The 13,151-nt window shown below is 42.0% G+C and overlaps 1 protein-coding gene across 3 annotated transcripts in view; it reads left to right on the forward strand.

The window, feature by feature from the left end:
• Nucleotides 1–13,151, forward strand: part of Znf180 (zinc finger protein 180) — a 31,018-nt gene that overhangs the window by 2,353 nt on the left and 15,514 nt on the right. For all 3 annotated transcript variants that reach the window (XM_057753349.1, XM_057753356.1, XM_057753345.1), the window contains exon 2: nt 1,139–1,219. In XM_057753349.1, coding sequence (XP_057609332.1) covers nt 1,169–1,219 — 51 coding nt within the window. In that variant the 5' untranslated portion in view covers nt 1,139–1,168. The remainder of the gene's footprint in view (nt 1–1,138; nt 1,220–13,151) is intronic.

The raw sequence follows: 13,151 nt of genomic DNA on the forward strand, positions 1-13,151 counted from the left end.
GTCTGGGGAAAGACAGGGTCTTCCTGGGACTCAGGTGCCCAGGAACGTGTTAGAGCGGGAATTTGGGCAGGTTGAGAGAAGTGGGTGGGGCTCCACATTAGTGCTAGGGTGGTGAGAAAGACAAGAGTGCTGGCTGGGCATGTGCCTTAGGCATAGACTGTAGCATGCTTCGAATCCTGGGTTCCATCCTCAGTGCTGCATAAGCGAGCATGGGGGTGCGGTTGAGCGCCTAGTTGGGATTGGCCAGGTGCTGCCCTGGTTTCAGTATCCGTGACATCCAATTGGCACAAAGACAGCCAAGCTTCAGGGATACAGGTGCTGGTGCTGTTTCTGCCAGAGCTCCCCCACCCCCATCCTCCAGATCAATGGAGGAATCAGGTTCAGTCTAGAAATGAGGGTCTGAGGGTTTGGCTAAGAATCTGAGCCAGATTCAGGTTAGATGGTGGAGGGAGGGACTGGGGTCCTGCGTGAATAGGAAGGCGGAGACTCTGGAAGGTTGCTGAAAGATCTGACCTGGCCAATGAAAGGGCTGTGGTGAAGTCAGTTCCTGGGAAGGCCGGTCTGCGTCCCGAGCTTCGTCCATGTGGTCAGTGGCAATGGTTCCTGGTCCTGGAGAGGCTGGGACTCTGCCCCGAGCATCATCCATTTGGTCAGTGACTATGGTTCCTGACCCTGGAAAGGCTGGGATTGTGTCCCGAGCTTCATCCGTGTCCTCAGTGACTGTGGTTCCTGGCCCTGGAAAGGCTGGGCTGTGTCCTGAGCTTCATCCATTTCCTCAGTGACTGTGGTTCCTGGCCCTAGGAAGAGCTAGGGGCTTGTGGTTGCACACTCAGGGCAGTCAAGTACATAATATAAAGGAGTCCTTTGTGTGCTGGGTGTTTGTGGGGCTCCCAGGGACCAGCGAAGGTCCTCACTGGAGCTGCACATTTTGGTAGTGGGCAGAAGGCCATGTCTGAGCATGAGGTAGGCTTACAGGGTGGAGGGAATGAAGGAACAAATTGGAGCTATGAGGATTTGGCCTGGAGGAGGAACTGAGGAATTCTTGGTTAATGCTGAGTTGGGGCTTTAACTTCTAGAAGGGCAGGCTGGGTTGGAGGTTGGCGGTGCAGGCTGTGCTCAAGAGCATTTGTTTGTGCAGCTTGGCACCTGGCTACACCTGGAGGAGACCATGGAACAGCAAGATGAAGAGTCCCTGGAGTCTCCGCAGGCCTGTGTGGAGGTGAGTGCAGCCACCCTTCCCTGGTAGCCTCAGCTCAGTCCTGCCTGGCCCTACAGCCTGAGCCTTGCAATCAATTCTCTTTGCAGTATTTTAAGGAATTTGGTCCCTCATGGGCGACACACTTTTTTAAAAGATTAGCCAGCGTGCATATGTGCGCATGTACACTGTGCCTACAGATGCATGTGCAGAGGCCAGAAGAAGACACATGCATTATTATGCAAAACCTTTATTAAATCCTTTAGGTACCTCATTCTGCAATGCCTTGAAGTAGTGTCTAAGACGGTACCATGTGCACATCTTCATGCGTGCCTACAGATGCATGTGCAGAGGGCACTGGTGTTCTCTGTTACTCTTTACCTGTTCTTTTGAGAGAGGGCCTTTCTTTGAACCTAGGGATGTTGAGAGTTTCTTCCAGATTGAAGTGTTCCTCTGAGAGGGAGAGTTCAGTAAATAAAATGTCACCGGCTGACAAAGTGGAAACTTGTGAAGGCCGGGAGGGCTCCTTCCCTGGCCGGAATGGAAGCAAACACCACCTGTCTCAGAGTCGAAGAGGCAGGCTGAAGAGGAGAGCCTTTGGGCCTGCCGAACTGCCTGCCAGCTGTGCAGAGAGCCCCGGGATGTAGCTGCTCTGCCGGTAACCCCAGAACAAACTCATTGCTTTGCCAAGGTGGACTTTGGTACATTTGTTACTTTGGTGTGCATGGGTTCCCTTTCTGGCATGAATGTGTGTGTGTTTCATCTCCCCAGGAAAAGTCTGTCATACGTCAAAAGCTAGCGTTTCTCCAGATAGGCTGGACGCCAGTAAGTCCTAGTGATTCTCTGCTCTCTGCCCCTCGGAGCTGGGTGACAGGTGTGCAGGGGACACCTGGCTTGTTGTGTGAATTCTGGCATCTGAACTTTTAACTGTTGAGCTCTTTCTAGCTCCGTACCCCTTTAAAGTTTAAAGATTATTTTTATTTACCTCTTTCAAAATTCTATGTGCATGGGTATTTGCCTGCGTGTATATCTATGCACTACATGCTTGCCTGGTGCCTAGGGAGGCCAGAGGAGGGCATTGGATCCCCTGGAACTGGAGTTAGAGATGGTTGTGAGCTACCATGTAAGTGCTGGTAATTGAACCCAGGTCCTCCAAAAGAGCAGCAAGTGCTTTTAACTGCTGAACTGTCTCTCCAGCCCATATTTATCTGTTTTTAACGTTCATTTGTATGTGTCTGTATGTGAATGTATTCCACGTGTGTAGGTATCCGCAGAACCAGAATAGGGCATCAAATCCCACAAAGCTCGAGTTATAGGAGGCTCTGTGCTGCCTCTTGTGGGTATGGGGCACTACACTCAAGTCCTCTCCAAGAGCAGGGAATGCTTTTAACTGCTGGCCCATCTCTCCAACCACCATCCTTTTAGAAACTATTTTAAGGCAGGACAGCGTCTCATGTGTTGAGGGCTGGCCTGGAACTCACATATAGCTAAGGATGACCTTTCTTCACCTCCTCACGCTCCTATCTTCACTTCCTGGGGTTGAATGGGAGCCACCATGAAAAGAATGTTTTTCAGTTTTCCCAATACTGAGGAGAATACAGAGGTCCAGTATTTATTTAGAATTAAATATCCTAACCAATTAAACGCCTCATTTAAAATTATACAGAACCTATATTAAATTCTTTAGGTAACTCATTCTGTAACGCCTTGAAATAGTGTCTAAGACATTGTGTGAATTATTCTCAGTCTGACAGTCTTTTCCCTATTAACATGTGTCTTAGGGTTTCTATTGCTGTGAAGAGACTCCATGACCACAGTAACTCTTATATAGAAAAACATTTAATTGAGGTGGCAGCTTATAGTTCAGAGGTTCAGTCCATTGATGGCATGGTAAGGAATGTGGCAGTGTGTAGGTAGACATGGTGGCTGGCCACATCTTGATCAGAAGGCATCAGGAAGTGGACTGTCTCATTGGGCGTGGCTTGAGCATATATGAGACCTCAAAGCCTGCCTCCACAGTAACGCACTTCCTCCAGCAAGGCAACACCTCTTAATAATGTCATTCTTTTGGACCTATGGGGGCCAATTACATTCAAACTAGCACAACATGTTACCGGATAAGCAGAACTTTTGAACCACACTATATTCTGGCTAATCACTAAGGTCTCTGTAGGCTTCAACCAGTCAGCTCAGGAGAAACTTGTCTCTAATTCCCAAGCCACGTATTTATTGTTAAAACAGTTTAGCGACAACTTTAAGTGCCTTCTAGATATTAGGACAAGAAAAAATTTCATACATGTACAGGTATAAAAATCTTAAATATGAAAGGTTCTTAGTGATGCATTCATCACCCAGAGTCATAGCTGAAGGACTTCCTCTAACCTGTGAACTATCTCAGCTTTCCTTCCCTTTTCCATGCCTATGTCACTTCCAAGTTTTTCGCCTTCTTTGAGTCTCTGTTTCCTACAAATATGCTGAAATCCAATATGCTATTATTTTTATTATGTTTTTATTGAGAACTTTATCCACACACACTACCATTTCGATCATACTCACCTCCCAGTGCTCCTCTTACATCTCCAAGATTCACCGTCGCATCCCCATTCCTTCCCACCTCTGTGTCATATTTGTTTTTTAAATAATCCACCGAGCCCGGTTTGTGCTGACCATATACTTTGAGTGTGGCACTATCCACGGGACTATGGTGAACCTACCATAAACTGCATCGTTAAAGAAAACTAACTTTCCCTCCAATAGAAGATGCTATATCAGCAGTTTCTCAGGTAGGAGAAGTGGCTCAGGAGCTAGTCCCCGTCCTCTGTGGCTTGAGGTGCAGGTCTCATGCACGCAACAACAACCTCTGTGGTACATGTGTGCAGCGATTCTGTCTTGTTTAGAGGACAGTGTTTTGTTCCGGCCCTCACTGACCGGTGGCTCCTACGGAGTTTCCATTCCTCCTCAGCAGTTGTTCCTGAGACGGTGCAGTGCTGAGCATGACACAGACTTACTCTCTGCACGTGGGTCAGTTCTGAGCTCCTGTGTCAGTCCTTGCACTTTGCAAAACAAAGAAACCCAAAGGTCTTTGTGGAGGTCTGAGAGCTGCAGGGAGCTGTGGCATAGAGATTCGGATTTGGAGGGCAGTTTGTTGGGTTACCCATTCAGCAATTGGAGTAATAGGTTCACCTCTAGGGTGTGCGGGCTCCACAGCCACAGGCTGTAAGCCACGTTTACAGTGCTAGGCCTGCATTTCCTCCTTGAGAGTGGGCCTTAACTCTGGCAGAAAAGCAGTTGGTTAGCTCTATTATATCCATGCCATTCTTGTACCTGTAGGCATAAAACCCAGGTCTGCATATGTACATTGTGTTAATTATTCCCTCCCTGCTTCTCTTTCCTCCCCTCCCATTCGTCTCTACTTAAACTTCCCTTCATTTATTCTCCTCTAAGGAAGTGGGGTACAGCACACAGGTGATATGAAGGGCAAAGGAGAGTAAGCTTCCTTTTGAAAATTGATTGTAATTTTGAGATTATAATATCATTACAACATTTACCCTTTTTCTACCCTCAAACCCACCCATATACCTCTCTTTAATCTCTTGCAAATTTATGGCCTCTTTTCCATTAATTGTTGTTACATATATATAAAATATATTTCTATATAACCTGCTCAATTTGTGTAATGTTACTTGCCAGTTAAATTTGCCCAGTTTATATGCCATAGCACCTCCAAGTTCCCTACTGCTAGGGCAGAATCACGAGCAAATGGCTAGGAGGTGCCCAAAAAACTGTCTAGAATCTCAGCCAGTGCTCTGACTGCTGAGCCATCTCTCTAGCTCCAACTGTGTGTGTGGTGGTTTGAAATAAAATGGCCCCCAAAGGGAGTGACACTATTAGGAGGTGTGGCCTTGTTGGAGGAAGTGTGTCACTGTGGAGGTGGACCTGGGGTTTCAGTCTCATTTATGTTCAAGCCATGCCCTGTTCAAGACAGACTGAAGGCGAAGGCGTAAGTCACAAACAATCCCACACCAGTTTGGAATTATGATTAATAGAATGGTTATTTATTTAAAGGGGAAAAAACTTACAGATCACCGTCCCAGACAACAGCCCTCTGCACAATCAGGAAGGGAGTCTAGTCGCCGGAAGCGGAGCAGGAAGTAAGAGAGAGCAAGGAGGGAAGTGGCCGCTTTTTTAAAGAGAGAGACCATGCCCCAATGGGCTGGTATCTCAGCGACTATTGGCTGAAGGAGCGGAAGGACCTCCCACAACACCTCCCCCTTTTGTTTAAGTAAGAGAGTTCTAAACCTACTACGAAATTATATACAATAAGTACAAATATCCTATTCTAACTAGCTTAGGTCTTGTATAATAAATAACTTGGCCAAGTCATGAGAGAAAAGTAACTACATTTATATAGTCTTCAACCCCATCGAAGATCTGAGAAGGGAAATAATGTTACCTGGGTAATTAGGAAGTGCAATCAAACAATTTCCAAAACATGCAACAAATCACAGAGACAACTAGCTACCTGGGCAATCACCCAAGGTCACGTTTGCAGCATTGAAGCAACCAACTTTGACTAAGGTCTAACATAACTGACATACCATTTTCAAAGGCAAGAAACTTGTCAAAACTATCTTACCCTATCTTGGCAGGATATGACAGTCCTGTTTTTTCCATTCACAGATACTCTGTATCTCTGTCTCAGTGGTTGAGGTATGGGCATTTCTTTGCCCAAAAGCCAGTTCAGCCAAGAAGAAAGGCTCCAGGTGGAGTGTCTTTGGTGCTCAACATTCTCTTGGGAATAGAGTGGTGTTGCCAGGAGTAATTGTGTCTCACTACCACAAAACTCTGAGTTAGATTAAAGGCCATTTTCTACAGCTCTTTGAAGAGGTTGAAGATTATCTATCTATACTGAGTATAATCTCTATGTATCTAAAGAACCTGATTAGTCTAATTATAAATGACAAACTCAGAATACTATTGATCTATATAATTCTCAATACCTATCTAACTTTAAGACAATAAACGACTGTGAAACAAATGAGGACAATGACCTCCAAATATAAACAATGTACAAATATACCTTGCAGTATGATAAATATATATCAATACACAAACAATATATATGTATCTTAATCAGAGGTAGAAATGTACACTGCAATATGTTAAATATACACTATCAATACAATGTATATATCAATACATAAAAAATGTTTTAAACAGAGGTAGAAGCATGCATGCATACAATAGTCAATATAATTTAACTTTGTATCAATATATAAGAATCGATACCAATATATTTGTCTCAAAACAATAACTCACAAGTACCAATCTATTATCCCATCATCCCATTATCCCTCTTTTTTTTTTAAAATGATCCCTGAGCTTATAAAATTCCTCCCCAACCCTCAACCGTATACTAATTATAATCAACCTCTAAATGATGTCCCTAAACCCAAGGGCAAACTTTACTAGAAGAGGGGGACGTTGTCCTCTAGAATTACTTCCAGCTGTCATGGGGGTGACGTTCTTTCTGGGGGATCCTGTGAAAGTAAAATGATGGTTAAATTTCAAGATCAATGTCTTTTAAAATTGCAAATAGTCTCTGAGTATTTTGTGGAGGTCTGGCCAGAATGTTGTACAAGATGTGCACCATTTCAGCTAACCAAGTTGGAACTGTCTTGTGCAGCTAGTACCCAAAACAGGTCTTGTAGTAGCGCTATCAGTATCATGACGTCATATCAACCAGGTGGAGTTGTTATGGGGCCTCATCTTCTTCCTGGAAACTTCAAATGTCCCTGCAGGAAAAACTCATTGTTCAGTGTGAAAAACTTAAACATTAATCATATAGACATACATATATTCAATGAAAGGCATGATAGATATATTCAGTGAAAAGTATGATAGATATGAAGAAAAGCAAAGATGTTTTCTAAATTCATTATTTCTTTCTGTCCCATATCATGGCTCTTGACATGAGACAGAAACTCCAGAAACTCTGGGTTTTTTTCTTACCAACAGGCTTGGAATTGGAGAGGGACTGAGCCAGAGTCCAACTTTAAAACCAGCTCTATATATTAATAAATAAATGCACATTAATACATATTTAAAGATAAGAGTAGAATAATTTTACTTACGGGACCTATTTGATTTTCTTTCTTTTTTTTTTTAAATATTTATTTATTTATTATGTATACAATATTCTGTCTGTGTGTATGTCTGCAGGCCAGAAGAGGGCACCAGACCTCAATCCAGATGGTTGTGAGCCACCATGTGGTTGCCGGGAATTGAACTCAGGACCTTTGGAAGAGCAGGCAATGCTCTTAACCGCTGAGCCATCTCTCCAGCCCCCCCTATTTGATTTTCTTGCTGATTCTTATTGGGTTGTAAATAGTTTCCATCTGTCACTATTCAAACCATCCAGGGTCCCTTGAATTTTTTGAAGATGAGTGTTTTTCTGCAGAGATAAGAAAAGAACCCTGCCCCCATTCTATATGTTTTTCTTACCACCTGTATGAATATCATCATTGTGGATGAGCTGTCATTTCTCCTTTCCAAGAGGTTTCTCCTCTTCAAATCGAAACCTTATTAATTTTGATGGTATCCACAATTTTTCTTCTCCTGTGGAAACAAGAGCAAAACCCCTTCCCCAACGTAGCATATCTCCTGGCTTCCATTGAGAGGTCAGCACATCTTTGAAATAAATCGGTTGATTTAGTTCAGCAGACTTTTCCATTATCCAATGTCTTTCTGCCACTGTCGTTCCTTTCTCATTAGCGTTAAGAAAATTCAAGGTTAATAAAGCATTATGTAATCTATTTCTGGGGGTATTTTTGGTCCCTTTCTGTTTGTTCAGCATATCCTTTATAGTACAATTTGATCTTTCTATAACTGCCTGACCTATAGGATTATTTGGTATACCTGTAATGTGTTTTATATTATAATAAGCAAAAAAGTGATTTATTTTCTTAGATACATATGCTGGACCATTGTCTTTATTTGTGCAGGTATTCCATGATGGCCATAACTTCCAATAGATGTGTGATTACTGAATCAGCCTTTTCTGAGCTCACGGCAGTAGCCCATTGAAAACCTGAATACTTGTCTATGGTGTGGTGTACATATTTTAATTTACCAAATTCCATAAAGTGGAACACATCCATCTGCCAGATTTCATTTCTTTTAGTACCTTTTAGGTTACTCCCTGCAGGCAACGGTGTTTGATTATAGAAAGAACAAGTAGGACATCTCTTTATAATGTCCTTAGCTTGTTGCCATGTAATGGAAAATTCTTTCTTTGGGCCTTTACTATTGACATGATCCTTTTTATGAAATTCTGAGGCCTGCAACATGCTTCCAATCAATAATTGATCAATCTCAGTGTTGCCTTGTGCTAGAGGACCAGGCAGACCTGTCTGGGACCGGATGTGTGTTATGTACATCGAACAAAGCCTGTTCCTGATTATGTCTTGTACCTGGTTAAACAGTGAAGTCGACTCTGTGTCATCTGGTATAAATTCAGCAGTTTCAATATGCAAGATAACTCTTTCTGCATATTGTGAATCTGTAACTATATTAAGAGGTTCTTTAAAATCCCTTAGCACCATAAGAATGGCATATAATTCTGCCTTCTGGACAGAATTATAAGGGCTTTGTTCCACCTTACTCAATTCATCTGACTTGTAACCTGCTTTCCCTGATTTATTTGCATCAGTACAAAATGTACGGGCTCTAGTTATTGGAGCATCACATACAATTCTAGGAAGAATCCAAGACATTCTCTTTATGAGGTTAAGTTTATCACTTTTGGGATAGTTGCTATTAATTTCTCCCAAAAAATTAGCACAAACTCTTTGCCATGGTTCATTGTCTTCCCATAACTTTCTTATTTCCTCAGTAGTAAACGGCACTATAATTTCTGCTGGGTCTATACCTGCTAGTTGACAAAGTCTCAGCTTACCTTTTATAATTATTTCAGAGACTTTTTCCACATAAGTTTTTAATTTTTTACTTGGTTTATTAGGTATAAATATCCACTCTAAAATAATATCTTCTCTCTGCATTAAAATCCCTGTTGGAGAAATTCTGGAAGGCAATATGACTAGGATGCAGCTAAGATTTGGATTCACCCTATCCACATGTGCCTCCTGTAATTTTTCCTCAATCATTGTCAGTTCCTTTTCTGCTTCAGCTGTCAGTTTTCTTGGACTATTCAAATCTTTGTCACCATTCTAAGGTTTTGTTTAAATGAACTATTAGATCAGGTGTTATCCCAACAGCTGGTCGTAGACTGGAAATGTCTCCTAACAATCTTTGGAAGTCATTAAGAGTCTTTAACCAGTCTCTCCTAATTTGTGCCTTTTGCGTTTTAATTTTCTCTAACCCTATTCTGTAACCTAGGTAATTAATAGAATTTCCTTTTTTGAATCTTTTCACGGGCAATTTGTAATCCCCATTTAGGCAAGACTTTCTTTACTTCTTCAAACATCCTTTCTAAAGTATCTTTATTTGAATCAGACAACAAAATGTCATTCATGTAATAATAAATTATGGTCTTGGGAAATTGCTTATGAATTATTTCCAATGGCTTACTTACAAAATATTGGCACAATGTAGGACTATTGAGCATCCCCTGTGGGAGCCAGTCCATTGATATCTCCTAGTAGGCTGAGAATTATTATAAGTAGGCACTGTGAAGGCGAATTCCTCTATCCTTTTCTTGTAAAGGTATAGTAAAAAAAAAAAAGACAATCTTTCAAATCAATAACTATAAGAGGCCATCCTTTTGGTAATAGAGAAGGCAAAGGAATTCCAGATTGTAGTGGGCCCATAGGCTGAATTACCTTGTTGACAGCTCTTAAATCTGTCACCATTCTCCATTTACCAGATTTCTTTTTTACAACAAACACAGGAGAATTCCAAGGGCTTGTTGATTCTTCAATATGGTGAGCATCTAGTTGCTCTTGCACCAGCTGTTCCAATGCCTGTAATTTATCTTCAGCTAGAGGCCACTGTTTGATCCATATTGGCTTCTCAGTTAGCCATTTTAAAGGTAGGGCTGTTGGTACCTCTAAAGGTTTGCTATTTACTGTATGTTCTTGTACAGCCTGAATGGCTGGTGACCTTTTTCCATAATACCTCTTCATATCTTTCCCAGAATTATGAGTTCCTGGAACTACAGGAATGTTAATCTGGGTATTCCATTGCTGTAGCAGGTCACGGCCCCATAAATTTATTGCAATATTGGCTATATATGGCCTTAGTCTTCCTATTTGCCCTACGGGCCCTATGCATTCAACCCATCTTGTGCTTTGTTTTACACGAGATAGGGTTCTAGTTCCCAGGAACTGAACATCTACTTCTTGAAGAGACCAATTCAGATGCCAAGATTCTGGAATAATGATACTTACACCCGCACCTGTGTCTAATAAGCCTTCAATAAAAGTGCCATTTATACAGACTCTTAGCTTTGGTCTTTGATCGTTAATAGAAGTCGGCCAAAATATATGTTTACTCTGTCCTACTGGGTTTTTTGACTCATCCTCCATGTGTAATTCATCATTTAGACCAGTATTACTTTTTACAGCAGAAATTGGAGCTTTTAATTTTCTTGGTGAGGCACGTTCTCCACTGTGACTGGGAATGACTGGGCCACTGTTGGCTTGGGGGTCTGCGAGAGGCCCCTCAAGGAGTTTCCCAATGATATCAGGTTGCCCTGTCTGTCTGTTGTTGACCTGCATTCGTTGGACCAATGTTGGCCTTTACCGCATCTCCTACATATACCTGAAGGCGGAGGTCTCCTATTTTTGTCATTCCCAGAGGAGATATTATTCCTAGAAATTCTTTGCCTGCAATCCCTTTCCAATGTCCTAATTTGCCACAATTAAAACACCTGGCAGTTTGATGTCTCCTCATTGCTTTGGAAATCGCTTCTCCTACCCAAGATTCATTATTATAGCTAAACATCTCAACATTCATTGTATGCTGAATCCATTCATCCATGGGTGCTGATCTAGACTTTAAAGGCCCAATTATCTTTTTACATTCTTTGTTTGCATTCTCAAAAGCTAGAGATTCAAGAAGTATTTGTCTAGCTTCTGGGTCTGTTACCCCTATGTCCAGAGCCTTAATTAATCTTTGCAAAAAGTCAATAAAGGGTTCTCTCTGTCCCTGCCTAATCCTGGTATATGATTCAACCCTTTTTGCTGGATCTTGTATCCTATTCCAAGCATTTAAAGCTGCTTGGTGACATAGACACAGTCCTTCTTCATCATAAAGAGCTTGGACCTGTGGATCAGCATATTCTCCTGCACCAAGAATTTGATCTTGGGAAACCTCCACACCTTTTGCTTTTCCTTGCTGTTCCATATGTTTGGATTCTTCTCTGAAATAGATTCCAAACATCAAGGAAGGTCCATCTAAAATTGTAGACACTAACTGATGGAAATCATGGGGGGTAGCTCTAGCATTAGAAGCCCAGGTCTTTATCATTTCCTTAACATATGCAGAGTGCAAGCCAAAATTAACAATAGCTTGCTTAATTTCTTTCAGATCATTGCTATTGGCGTCCATCTAGCTTCTCTGACTTCCTTTGAGCCTTTAGAAGTTGACGCTTTGTCAGAATTAAGTATAGGGTATGTCGCTAAAACCCTGGGTAAGCCAGTTCTAATAGCTGGTGGTGGCATTATATCCTGTCCTTGTGCCTCCTTACTCTGTTCACCAGCTTCAATAATTTCTTCAATCTTTTCAAATCTTTTTATCATTGTCTCTCTTAAATCCTGAATCTCCTGACCTGTGTATGTTTCTAGTGATTTTACTGAGGTATCATTTTTTTGGTCCCCATTCTGCACCTGTGATTTCAAAGCTTTAATTTTTTTTCCTTCAAAGATAACATGTCCTCCTTAAACTTTTCTTGTATATCATGTAGATTCCCATCTTGGAGGTACATTCTGTCTGTTAACTTATCAAAACTTTGTGATAACATCTGAACATCAAATTCAACAGCCTGAACCCTTTCAGGTAACTTTCTAGTACCCTTGGATATGGAGTCAATTTTGTCTATCATAGTATCCACTTGTTCAGATAACCTCTGATTTTCAATAATTTTAATCCTGTCAGTTAGTTGTTCATTATTAGTTTGTAAAGATTCTATCGTTCTTAGGAGTGCCATGTTCTTCCTTAATGATAGAATATGGAAAAGAAAACTGAAACCTAGTAACAGGCAAATTAAGGTATCCCCATAATCATATAAATCTTGTATGATATAATCCATTGTATTAGTAAACAAAGCAGTAAAATTTGCGTTAGAAATGAAAACTGCCATATTACCTATTATCCAGCAGGTGGCGCTGTTGCTGAGTCGCGACAAAAACAGGGTCCTGTTTCAGTGTCCGCCTTAGTAGATGTTAAAAACTGGAAAATGCGAGTTTCTCAACAAAGTAAATGTAATTAAATCAATCCCATACACGGAACCAGAAACCCAGAATCCAGGGGTAGAGAAGAGCAACCTGGAAGCCGCTTATGCCTCCATGTGACAGAGTCGCCCTGAGGGGTTGCAGCTTTTGGCAACTGCTTGCGCTCTGGTTAAGCGCTGTGCTTGCAAGGGAGATTTAAAAATGACTCAGAAAAGAGCAAACCACGCGGGCAGAGACTACGCAGGCCTGTGGAGTTTAAATCGACATGGGGAGGCAAACGATAGGGTGCGTGGGGACTTGAAGTCAATCTCAGGTGTCTAAAGGGAAAATATAAAGAACTGCAGCAAGAAAAGCCATTGCGTGATAATTTATGTTAAACTGCTGGCTCCACGCACAAGGCACAGGCCGCAAGGCACAGGCTGCTGCTGAGGGAGGGAGGGCTCGCGCCCAAGCCGAACTGGCTGCAGGTAGCCGAGCAGGGAAGGAGGGGTCCTAAAACCAAACGTTGGGCACCAGATGAAGGCGAAGGCGTAAGTCACAAACAA

The sequence above is a fragment of the Chionomys nivalis genome, chromosome 2 (genome assembly GCF_950005125.1).
Source record: "Chionomys nivalis chromosome 2, mChiNiv1.1, whole genome shotgun sequence".
NCBI classification, from domain to species: Eukaryota; Metazoa; Chordata; class Mammalia; order Rodentia; family Cricetidae; genus Chionomys; species Chionomys nivalis.